Source organism: Amphiprion ocellaris, chromosome 4, assembly GCF_022539595.1.
Source record: "Amphiprion ocellaris isolate individual 3 ecotype Okinawa chromosome 4, ASM2253959v1, whole genome shotgun sequence".
In the NCBI taxonomy this organism is placed as follows: Eukaryota; Metazoa; Chordata; class Actinopteri; family Pomacentridae; genus Amphiprion; species Amphiprion ocellaris.
In genome coordinates this window covers 14,638,142-14,650,815 of record NC_072769.1, presented here as the reverse complement: position 1 = coordinate 14,650,815, position 12,674 = coordinate 14,638,142, and the positions used below count along the sequence as shown (strand labels likewise).

Below are 12,674 nucleotides of genomic sequence, written 5' to 3'. Positions count from 1 at the left end.
GTGTTCCCAAAATAGTCCCTCCATTGCTGAGCCTCTGTGAAAAGGCGCGCTCCAGAAAACGGCATAGTGAGTCTGACTCACAGCAGAGGCAGCAGAAACACCATGTCATCCCAAAGCCAATTAAACATGCATGGGGGTGTATGTGACCTCGAAAAGCCGGTGGATGGATGGCCACTCTCCCCCATTCTTCCCACTCTGTAGCTCACCCTCTGTCACTCTTCAGCTAAGGCTTGTCGTTTTCCCTTTTTGCCAATTAAAGTGAATTATTCAGGGTGGCCTGTGTGTACCTGTTAAGTGTTTTTCTCCCACTGAGCACTCTCACGGAAAATTGAGGTGAGGAGACGGTGATCAAGGGTGCATACGCTGCTACATGAGGGCTGAACAGCGGTAGCAGAACAGTTGGCATAGGCATCGCGATGTGTAGACACGCTAGCACGGGTCAGTAGACTGAGCCCTGTGCGTTTTGATGTGTTTCCAGAGGTCAAGGCAAGGCTAGTGATTCAGAAGCTAGCATGATGTGCCTCAGAGATGGACTAATTAGCTTTCTCTCACAGCAAACCCCTAATAAACTAAGAAATGGCCACATAATGATCGATGGGATCTCCGGAAGATACAATGAAAATTGTGTAGTTTAATAGAGGAAATTCCAGCGACATCCCAGGAATTCCTCAACACCAGATCATGTGTTCCATCAGAACCTACACTAGATTCCAGGACGGCTTGGAAATATGCCTCCTGAGCTTTATAGCGCTTAGCAGTGCAGAAGAAGGAAATGGGATGGAAATATTGAAATGTCATACTGTATATGGATGGGCTGATTTTCCGCATTTAATCAAATCCAGATTCCGCTTTAAATGTCATAGTTGCCTTAATTAACAGACACCACAATGTACTACCAGTTTCACAATGGGGGCGGCTTGTTGCCATGCCATTCATTCACATTCACGGCTAACGCGGGGATACCGGGTTACATCCGTCACAAAGTATTTGGAGACTCACTGGGAGAAAAGAGCACACTGATCAGCTATAAAACCAAACCAATCAATCAACCTTTGCTCCAAAGCAGGCCTAATTTAAGCGTCATATGATATGAATCCACTGATGAGGACTGTGAGATGTGATTAAATCTCAACTCAAGCAACAAGAAATTGGATGTTGAGTTATTTGTAAAAATCCTATAGCCAAAATTATCCCTCAGTAACTGATGAATTGTCTTAAATAGTCTGTGAGCCACTAATTGCGTTCTTTGACATCCTGGCTTGCTTAATTTGAATTTTCATATTGCTACGTCTGAGCATAGTCTGAAAGAATGAAAGAATATTTCCAAATCTGTGCTTTTTCAGCACTATTTTAAGCGATGAGTATCTTTCAAGGAATAATTCATCACTGTTCTGTTTAGGTTTTAGTAATCCGTGCGTTACAGTTGCCATATTTAGATTCCTGCAACTTGGTAAAATCATTAATTAATCATAAACAAACACAATAAAGAGACTGATTGCCTTTAATTTATACTGCTCATCCTCGCAGTCGTCTGCCTTTGGTCTGTGAGCTGAGTCTGAGAGACATGTCACCTTGTAAGACATACTGAATACCTTCCCTTGAAGGAGGGAAACAGAGAGCGCAGGAAGATAACACAGCCAGGCAGCACTAACCGATCAGAGCACTCCAGCAGAGATATGACCCACATAGCCCAACGCTCGTTTAATCAGCCTGCTGCTGGCAAAGGAAAGAAGGAGCAGGGGGAGGAACAGGGGGGAAGAACAGGAGGAATGCGAGTGTTAGGTGGCTCCAGTTAGTTTTAAAGAAAACTAAAATACATTCATAAAAAAATCTACTTCTTTCCTTGCTTCTTTTAACACCTTTCCTCACACCATTATTCATTTTTAGTCCATTCTCATCTGTCTCCCTGCCTTTTTCTTATTATTTTCTCATGTTGCTCTATTATTTTCTTTTATTCTCTTTCCATAAACCGAATCTAAGATCAAGGTAGATAAAACATGGCGAAAGTCTTCAATAATACACAGATTCTGTGCAGAGATTATACACAACTGAGTGACAAGAAACATTTGTGGTGGTACTGCTGCAAATAAAAGGGCGTATGGCCATTTCATTAAGCTTTTGATATTGATCCTAGGCCAAACACATTTTTCATTTTCTTTTCACCACACATAATGGAAATTCATCGTAGGTCAACCACTGATATTAACTGTCTGGCTTGTGTTATGATCAAAAAAATCTGCACATAAATTGTCTCTTTTTCATTATCAGTATTCAGTTTAATTCAGATCCCAAAATATACTGTACAGCTATGAAAAGCAAGCTGAAGTGATATACTGGCTGTAGGTTGCAATGTTGCTATGGTTCTTCTTGTTTGTTGTTCTTGTAATGTGGCAGCCTTGCCACAGTTTCACAAAATGTATTTAAAAATACTGACTCATGAACACCTTCCTTATTAGTACTCTAGACACAGCTAAACCCGTGTCGACAGTTTAGACTGGAGTCTTAATTGTTATATTAATAAATAAAAAGGGATACTAGTGGATGGAAAGAACTTTGAACATCATTAGTGTCATGTAAATTATCTGATGTTCTCCATGTAGTTAAAAGGTATGTAGGGTTTGGGTAGCAGACGAACCATCTGGCATAAAGCCGAAGAAATCTCCCAATTTACAAACCTTGTGTCAGGAAGCACAACTGTGCTATTTCCCAATGGATAAAGGTTTAACGACTTTTACTCTGACTGATGACACATGAGATGATGTATGGTAATAGCAAGATGAATGCCATTTCATTACCATATATATATATATATATATATATATATATATATATATATATATATATATATATATATATATATATATATATGTATATGTATATGTATATGTATATATATATATATATATATATATATATATATATATATAAAAACCTAAACCTTTTCCGTAAACGTAATAATTTCATGATAAAGTTTTGGCTTGTGTAGGTAGCTACAGGTAGGAATCGCTCGCTTTGGCTAAGCTCTCTGACCATCCAATCAGAAGATATGAAAAGGCAGATGTTATTGTACACCTGCTAGGTGGCCCTAAGGTCACCAACTCGAAATCTGATTGGTTAAAGCAACAGTTTTATTGCAATGTATTTTAAGCTACAGGTGGCTGAACTTTTGGTTCTGAAGGCTTCAGGCAGATTTCTTTGATCCTGGCAACACAATGGCTGAAATATGACTGGGTAAAAGCTGTACTATAAACATACACTGGTGGAAGCACCACATCCCAGAAAATAGACTACTGGGAATAATGAAAATATTAATGGGAAAATATTTAAAAGTAAGTCAGTGATTCTGAAGAGAAGGCCTTGCTGGTCCTGACAGTCCACTACTGGTCTCCACCTTACTTAGATATATATTTAGGTTTAGAAGCTTCAGACTGAGAGATCTTGTTCCAAAAGAGAGAAACTTGTGTGTGCTTCTAAAAAAAAAGATTTATGTAGAGAAGTGGGCCTTTAGGTCACTGAAAACTGGGCTATTCATAATTATACCCTATATGCACACTTTTCGGTCCACAAAGACTGCTGTTTATGGGTAGTGCTAGTTAAATCAAGATTCTTCTAAAATATCAGCCATCTTGGAAGACACTTCTTGCCAAACTGGAGGATGTAAAAGCTTCACAACCTTGTCCTCCAGAGACAAAACTGACTGGAAAAGGTGACTAGTCGCCGCTCATGTCGGGCTTAACACAACCGACCAGAGGAATCATTAAAAATTGCTATCGCTGGGCAACACTCAGCACAGATAAGGAGGTGTCAGCATGTACACTACAACAAGCATAACTGTGTAAATGTAGAAGGAAAACACCACATGGAAGAGAAACATGGCTCATTAAGAATGATAAGCAAGAGCTGTTGGTAGAGACATAGACTGTGTGACACTCTAAATCTATTACTCAGGCCTGGATGATAAGCCAGGGTACAGTGGTTGGAAAAAGATAAGCAAGTGTTTTCTGATTGGGTTGTCTTTTATGTGTAGAAATATGCTTTCAGAGTGCAGAAAAGACTGACTGCTTAACTGTTGTTAGCAGCACCATACACTGCACCTTTGGGCAGAGTTTTGGTAGGCAGACCAGCTGCTGCAATTTTGGAAGCAGGTGTTGACCATCTTAGCCAACAGCTAGATAAAAATCTACAGATCATCTTCTGCTGTGTCTCGCCTAAAGTCTTAACAAGGTAGGAGAGTCCAGGTGGTCTCATCTCATGTCTGTCCCTCAGCTCCTCTGGGCCTTAATTGGACAGGTACTGTCTTCAGAACACGGACCACCCTAAAAGTCTATTTCACACAGAGAGCTTTCACATGCAGCTTTTTAAAATACACAAACCTCCATAAACTTTTTAATGACATCTATAATGATTGGCCAGCCTCCTGGTGTCACCGTGGGTGTTCTGGTTACACTTTCCCCTACCTCCTGTAGAGGCTAAGAAGAAAATCAATCAAACCACACATAAAAGCATCGCTGATTTATTCTTCTACTGAGCCTACAGGAATCTTTTTTCAGTAAATTGGTGCTTTTAGTCACCCCGCTGAAGTGACTTTTTGCACCCATTCCCCTTTTTGCTGCTCTGTGATGCTGACAGGCAACTGAGAACAGTGATGCCAAGTATAAGTTGGAGCGGATTGAACAGATTGTTTGAGTAACGCTTCACTGTCAGTGTGGATTCCGAGTAAAATGTTGATGTTAGATGCTGGAACCACATCGTCCAGTCTGAACATGCTGTGTAACTCCTTCAGACACAGAAAGATACCTGTATTGTCTTCTTCTTGAGGACACTGATCAGCTGAAGCTTCTACATCAAGGACAATCATGATCTCCAAGTGATCTGAATGGATCCTTTGCTCATCTTTTCTCACTAACCCCAGTGGGTCCAGCTAAACTGCCTCCCACATCTGGTTCTGTTGGAAGTCTCTTCTGGTTAAAATACAATTTTTGTTTCCTACTGATGGGTAGTGTAGGGTTTCTTACCATAATATTGTAAGGTCATGATCTTACCATGCACCTTGGTGACCTGTCTGGTGTGTAACCTGCCTCTCGTTCAGTGTCAGCTGGGATAAACATCCCTGTAAAGGATAAACCACATATTGATAATATAGCTTTTTGACCAGTGCTGTTCATTTATTTGCTTCCAAATTTCCTCAATTCTTGCTGATCCCAACTCCCACTCTTGGCCATGTGCTTAACACACCAGCTATCTTAACTTGCAAGTGCAAAGATAAACTCAACACCAGCCTCCCATCTATGAATACTGTCTATTGTTTGCCGAACCAGCAATACAAACCAATATCCTCACGTTCCTTTAGGTGATTTGAGAAAAGGGACTGGTCATACTTAAAAACCAGATCTTGTGACAGACAGGTGTGCAGGTAAACAAACAGCATCACATAATTTGAGACCAAATGCATGCGTGTTCCTTTCTAGTATCCTTCTGTTGTGTCATTCAAGTGGATATTACATCTGCAAATATGACATCGTTTTAGTTGAAGGATCTTAAAGCACATATCCAAGGATTAAAAACTGTTTGCTTACGCTAACACACATCTTTTCCACACCCACCAAACCAGTGACTGAGCTCAGTGAAGCCAATTTTTCTCACCCCCTGACCTTTGAAGACCTTTATAGGTGAATGGATGTTAGAAGATCAAAAGTTACTCTTAATACAAAGGGGAACTGATGCATTCCTATGCTGTATATCTGTCAGTCAAAATCCTTCCAAAAATAATGTCTTAACATAACTCTATTGACTTTTTGCCTTCCCACACATTCTGCTAAGACACTCAAAACACAGAAGCTGTTTTGACATATTCTCCGAAAAAAGACAGGAATTGAGCGCAGAACCAAACACAAATCCCTGTAGCAAAAATGTCTATAGCAGGAGTCACCAACCTCTTTGAACCTGAGAGCAACTTCAAGGGTACTGAGTAGTACGAAGGGCAACTTCTTTGATACAAACTTCCTCAATAGCAAACTTGCTCCATCATCTTTAAACAATAATAATAATGAAAATAATATGTAAAAAGACTGTCTGATCACATTTATGTTAATTATTCCTTGCAATAATTATTAACAATGATTTCCACAACAATGATGGTAGGAAACACACACACACACACACACACACACACACACACACACACACACACACACACACACACACACACACACACACACACACACACACACACACACACACACACACACACATATATGGAAATCTGTTCCAATATTTAAAAGTCAGAGGTATCCCATCTCTGAAACTTTGGTAAATATCTTTCTTGGCAGTTTTGTATGAATCAGCATATTTGCAGCATTTTGTTCAAAATCACACCAGTTAAATTTCTGTGCAAATTATCACTTCTAACATTTTTAGGAAATCATTAACTGTCATCAAATCATGCTTCACTTGTGCAAACTACCACCTTTGTAACATGAACAATTCATGAACTCTGTCCCATGTTTGTACAAATTATCAGTTATGTAAGAAAAAAATCAACTCTTTCACATTTTGAAATGAATCCTATCACATTAGTACTAATCACCAGCATTTTTCACCAGCATTGCAACATTTTTAACAGATCATAACAACAAATCATTACATGTTTTCAACTAATTATTTTTCACATTTTTGTGTAATGGCACAGTGTTCTGAATGACAACATGTTACCTCTTTCTTTGTCTGTAAATGTGTGTTAGTGGGAAGCCTGGCATTGCAGAGCTTATCATGTCTTACCTTTACCTTGCAGCTCACAGGTCAGATGGTTCAGTTTCCCAGTGATGTCCGTTAAAAATGCAAAGGCAAGAATCCACTCAGTGTCCTCAAGCAGCAAGGTGTCTTCCCCTTTGGATTGCATGAACTCTTTGATTTCAGCCAACAGTGACAAAAAACGCTGCAAAACTGTTCCCCTGCTGATCCATGGGGTTTCTGTGTGTAGTAACAGGTCACCATGTTCAGCTGACAGCTCCTCCAGCAGCACCTTCAATGTCCTGGTTGTTTGGCTTTGGAGCCATTTATGATCTTTATGACAGGAGTCATCACATGATCAAATCCGGCCACTTTTGTACATACATATGTCCTGCTGGTGAATGCTGCAGTGGTAATGTAGGAATGTTGGGAAGTCTGGATCACCTCTGCATCGTACAGTGAAGCCTGCATGGCGACCCGTCATGGAGGAGCCCCATCTGTCATCACTGAAACAAGCTTTTCTAATGGTACATTTTTCTCCACAAAGAAACTTTTCGCCCCGTAGTACATGTCAAAGCTGCCTTTAAGTCCCGGCTTTTTCTGTCCGTAGTGCGCATACAGTCTATGTGCGCTACCAGGTGGCTAGTTAGCATGGAAGCTTTGCTGCGGGTAAAGTAGCGTCTCTCCACATTGTGCCCCTTTGCCGTCACAATAGTCGCACCGCAAATAGGACACACACATTTATCTTTCACTGTCGTGAAAAAGAACTCTTTCTCCCAGTCATCGTGAAAACAGTGTTTTCTCTTTCACTTCTCTGTCATGTTTTGGGGGTAAAAACCACATCTAGCTTCCCAAAGTGTCTGCGTCCAGAAGCTTCAGCAGAGTGACGTGATGGTTTGACATGCGCAGTGAACTCCGACTCGGACAATGTCAAAGTTCATTTACACCGAAGACATTTTTGTTTTAAAAAAAAAAAAAAAATATATCTAATAAATATTGTAATTTAAAATCTGCATTAATGTAAGTATTTTTGATTTAAAAAGAACAGCAACTATAATTTTTTATAAGGAAAGGTACTAGTGTTATTTTTAGAACGTGTGGGCAACTCACATGGTCTCTGCGGGCAACCAGGCACCCACGGGCACCATATTGGCTACCCCTGGTCTATAGCCTCACTATAGTCTCCCAAAATGACCAGAAAAACATGTTTGAGGTGAAAACACTGGCAGGCTTAACTGTGTGTTTGTATTTAATTTCAATATAACAACCGAAAACACTCAAGAGGCAGAAAACCACAAAGCTATGTCAGTAATTTATTTGTTGGCAAACAACTTTCACTGTTACAACAAATATTAGTTATGAGATCATTCAACTTGGAACCCATACAAAAAGAATAAATAATTAGCAGTAATATTGTAATAATAATCATGATCATAATAATTTAAAAAAAGAAACAAAAAAAACAAACCCAGTGCCACTATTTACTCCTGCCTAAAGCCAGCTTTCTTTCCTCTAAGCTTGTTTTGCTGTCTTTAAACCAATAAACAGATAAATAAATAATTTCTCTCTTGGGGACATGGAGGGGTGGTTTGTGGGTTACATGTGCAAGCTACACGTCATACACTTATGAATTTTCCCTCCTAAATAAGTAAACATTGGCTTTCCACAATTGGACAGTGCTGTTGTGTGCAGAGTTTTCACATCTTCAGTACACATATATGGTGGGATCATGGCAGGTGAGAGACACCCTTTTTTTCAAACAGAGGACATTTCCTCTTCTTTTCACTTCAGAGAGTGACATTTATTATTCTCATCCTTCTTTTTCTGTACAATAAGATCTCAACCAGCACAGCAAGGTAACGTCAATAGACAGAATATTTGGCAATAGAGAGGACATGATTCATAAACCATTCTTGTGTTTCTCCATAAATCTATTATCTTTTTTTTTTCACCCTTGGGTCCAAATGATATAAGACCCACTTCCAGCAAACAGTAAAACAAAGTATTTCCACAGTAATTATCTCCTTCATCACTTAACCACTTCATTTTCCTTTTATTTTGAAATCTACACTGTGGTAAAGTATATAGTAAGAACTGATTTGTAAAATGTAAGTGACAGTGGTGTTGCTATAAAAGGACCAGGATGAAGTGTGAGTACGGTATATGAATTAAGGAGTGCTTAACTGTCTCTGTATTTACGAAAGAGTGACATGAAAGATTGTTCCTTGCTCATTCTGTGGCCTACAAGTGACCAGAACATGTCATGACATTTCAGAACAGTTCCACAGACAAAGGTTTGCAACTCAAAATTAAAAAATAAAAGACTTGGTCATATGCAACATTTTTATCTGTATCTGTATTCTGTACAATACATAGAAACAGTTTGTGATTTCTTCATAATCCTTTGATAACTGAAAACTTTTACAGAAGAAAGAAGAAGAAACGGAACCCATTCGTTTTTTTGATTTTTTTTTTCATTTCAGTCTGTTGTAATATGATCTTCCTTCTTTGTTTTCAGTGAAATACACAGTAGCCGCAGTCACTACAACTTGCAGGAATGTTACACCAGCCCAGACACAACTCCAGTTTAGCAGATACGAACAGGTAGAGAATTGAGAACATCAGCGTGATATGGTTACAGTTCAGTTTTCCAAATAAAACAGTTTTTTGGATGATCGGTAGTGAGGGTATATATCATACATCCTTCACTTGATTGGCAGGTAGTGGTGCCTCTTTGGGGCCAGTTTTTGTTGTGAACACCAGAGTTCATTATCCTGCTGTACCCTTTGGAAAGGTGGAAACATCATCCCAGTACGTGTCTTTAAGAGTTAGACAGAGAGACAGACATACAGACAAACAGACAGGCAGCTCCGTTAACCAGGGCTGGGGGCCACTGTGCCCCTGTAGGGGTGGTAGTGGAGACTATATGCTATGATCTGCTAGAGGTCCATATTGGGAAACTTGTAGGGCTACGGTCACTCCAAGTTTCCAAATTAAAGTAACAGGTACAGTAAAATTACAGAATCCCTCCCCTTTGTTTTCATTCCAGGTTTCACGTTCCACTCATGTGCGATGTTCACAAAGTGTCTTTCGGTACCGCCCTCTCAGTCTGCACCGTTTACGCCAATACATTCAGTCCCTGCTTTCATTTCACCTGTGAACCAAAGTTAATGTCACACACAGTACATCAATCCAGGGGCGGGCCAGCTCGGTCTGTCAGTCAACAACACAGAATGTCTTCACTGGAAGGTTGAATGTGTGAAAGTGGGCCGGGGAGGGATAGAAGTCTCGATTGGCTCTATAGACTGGTGACAAGGTGAGAAGGGTCTACAGGCGGCTCCTCGGGCGACGAATCAGACTCCTCCTTGCTCCCGGACACCATGTATCCATCGCTGCCACCACGGCCCATGTGGTAGTAGCTCTGCAGCTCGTGAAGGTGATTCCTGGAGCCCAAGTTTGGCATGCTCTTATAATAGACGTCATCCAGCTCTGGAGCGGTGGCACTCTTACAGGGCTGCAGCTCCCCGGAGCTGTCTTCCTCTCCGTCTGTTAAACCGTTCATCTGCGCATCTGGGAGGTCCGTCAGCACTGGCATGCTGGTGTAGAGTGAGTCTCTGTGGTTGGGTGAATGCGTGTGCTCGTCAGTGTGCTCATTAGTCAGCAGGGGAAAGAAGCTCTCGCTCGTCTCCTGGGGTATGCGACGCGGCCGGGAGAAGCTGTGAGGAGGAGGCGGCGGCGGTGGGTGGCTGTCTGGCGGAGGAGGTCGCGGGGGCAGGAGAGGCGCGTTGGACTCCTCTCGAATAATCTCCAAGCCCAGGTTTTCCTCATGGGGGAAGGCTGCAGGGTTGTCCAGCACCATGGGACTGTTGTCCTCTTTACTGCTGCCCACACACCCACCGACTCCACTGCTGCTGCTGCTGCTGCTGCCACCTGCCAGGCTCCCTGAAAGGACCAGACAGGAATAATATTACACAGCATATTATATAGCATGTGGGGGCAAATTGCTGATAGGTAATTTTGAACAAGGAGTGGTGCTGCTGATAGTGCGCCGACAAGGTGAGGGTTTTAGCACCCTGTAGTGAGCGGAGACTTCAGTGTTATCTAGTCGAAAAAGTTATTTCATTTTCCACAGGGGGTTTGCTTAAAAACTGGGAGATTAACGGTGAATCAAATTACTATGTGAAAGGAGAAAAGCACAGCTTGAAGAGATGAGCCAAAAGAGCATTATCACCTGACTCTGTTGGACGCTGGTCACCCTAGTTTTACAAAATGTGTCGCCATCTTTGATCTAATCGTTTGGGTTTTCTCAAAATTACCGTTTTGCTTCACCGCTCTCACCAGTGTCAGCAGATGGCTGTTTGCAGGAGAAAAGCTACACATATGCTACACCTGACCAGCACCTAATGGCAGGCATGCTAAGTTAGCAACAAGCTAGTGAAAATAGTGGAAAGACATGGGCGAGTAAATGCTGCTATTTCTAGGTATGTGCTGAACGTGTACACAGGAGGCAGTTCACTGACACGTTTGTCATTTTTACATATCGAAGGTGGAAATATGCCACTGTTGTTTTGACAAATGTTGTTTAAGCTACTTTCAGGTGTCCCAAAAATTGTATTACAGCAGATTTAACACATTCCTTCATTACAAATGTGTCCCCTTTACTTGTACAGAATTGCTCTAGTCACAAAAACAAATAGAAAGGTTTATATCCACTGTTTATTTTTTACAAGGATGTCCGGGGCCAAGAATTTTCAGTTCTAGTTAGTTTAGTCCTAGGGATCGACTGATTTTCTATTTAAAGGGGGTAATATCGATTATTGGTTATCCAGAAACACGACAGCCGATATTTGGAACCAATATACATTAAATGGAATTGTTTTACCATTATGTGATAGTACGTAACCTGTCATTCATAACTAGGCTTCTTCACTAATAAGGATTACTATAACTGAATATGTAAAATACAAATAGGAGTGATTAAATTAAGACACTCTCCTCTCTTTATGTGGGATCAACTGAGATTTATCAGTCTGTCTTCTGCAGTTACATCTCCATTTACTTCATTTTCACTGTTTTATCACCTTTATTGCCCACAAAGGTCCATCTTGTAAAGCATTATTAATTATTGTGTTCCAGACTCTGATTCGTGGAAGTCTGTGGCTGCCTTCTACCCTAGCCGCTTGCATAGCCTTAGCCACTGAGAGAGTAGGTAATTTGAAGATTCGTGGCAACAGCTTGTGTTTGTTGTTAAGTTTTTGTCCTTATCTAAGTTAACCAAGAGCCTTTACATGCGCCTGTGAAAACCTTAAATGATGCAAAAGTAACCACTGTCACCTCCGTTGGCCATGCTGCTGTTGACCAGCTTGTTCATCAGGTTGTGATTGCGCTCGGTGGTGGCTCTCTCATGATTGTTGAGGTACGACGGGATGTAGTTGGAGGTGAGCTCCTTGAGGATCTTCTTCTCCAGGGTGGTCTCCTTGTGGTTGCTGTGGGTGCCGTAGCCGCCGCTGCGATCCAGAATTTGGACACAGTCGCTCAAGTACTCGCTGCTGGCCATGCTGTAGTTGTTGGCATGGTTACCATTAAGAGGGAGCGTATCCATAACACTGGAGTCTCTTGCGTTGTTCAGGATGCCCTCTGAGGAACAAATAATAAAAAGTACTAATTATTAGCATTCTTAAATAAATTTCAAGTGGATTTTTCATTTGAAAGATTTTAATTATTATTTCCTATCACTGTGTGTGCTGTGAATTGAGGATTTTAAAAAAAGCAATGTTTTGGGGGTTTTTTTGGAAGGAAAAATGCTTCAAGTGACAATAATTCATTTATGAGAAGCTTCACAAGTACTGTCTGTCCTCAATTACTGCACTACAACATTAAAAAAAAGAAAAGTTTCACTGCAAAATAATTTGAAAAATATATTTTGAAGTGGCACTTAATGTAAA

At 40.8% G+C, this 12,674-nt stretch overlaps 1 protein-coding gene across 11 annotated transcripts in view; it reads right to left on the bottom strand.

Moving 5' to 3' along the window:
* Positions 1 to 8,029: 8,029 nt before the first annotated feature.
* Positions 8,030 to 12,674, bottom strand: part of adgrl3.1 (adhesion G protein-coupled receptor L3.1) — a 117,057-nt gene continuing 112,412 nt past the window's right edge. For all 11 annotated transcript variants that reach the window (XM_035952584.2, XM_023279696.3, XM_023279699.3 and 8 more), the window contains 2 exons: positions 12,064 to 12,366; positions 8,030 to 10,671 (listed from right to left, as the gene is read on the bottom strand). In XM_035952584.2, coding sequence (XP_035808477.1) covers positions 10,028 to 10,671; positions 12,064 to 12,366 — 947 coding nt within the window. In that variant the 3' untranslated portion in view covers positions 8,030 to 10,027. The remainder of the gene's footprint in view (positions 10,672 to 12,063; positions 12,367 to 12,674) is intronic.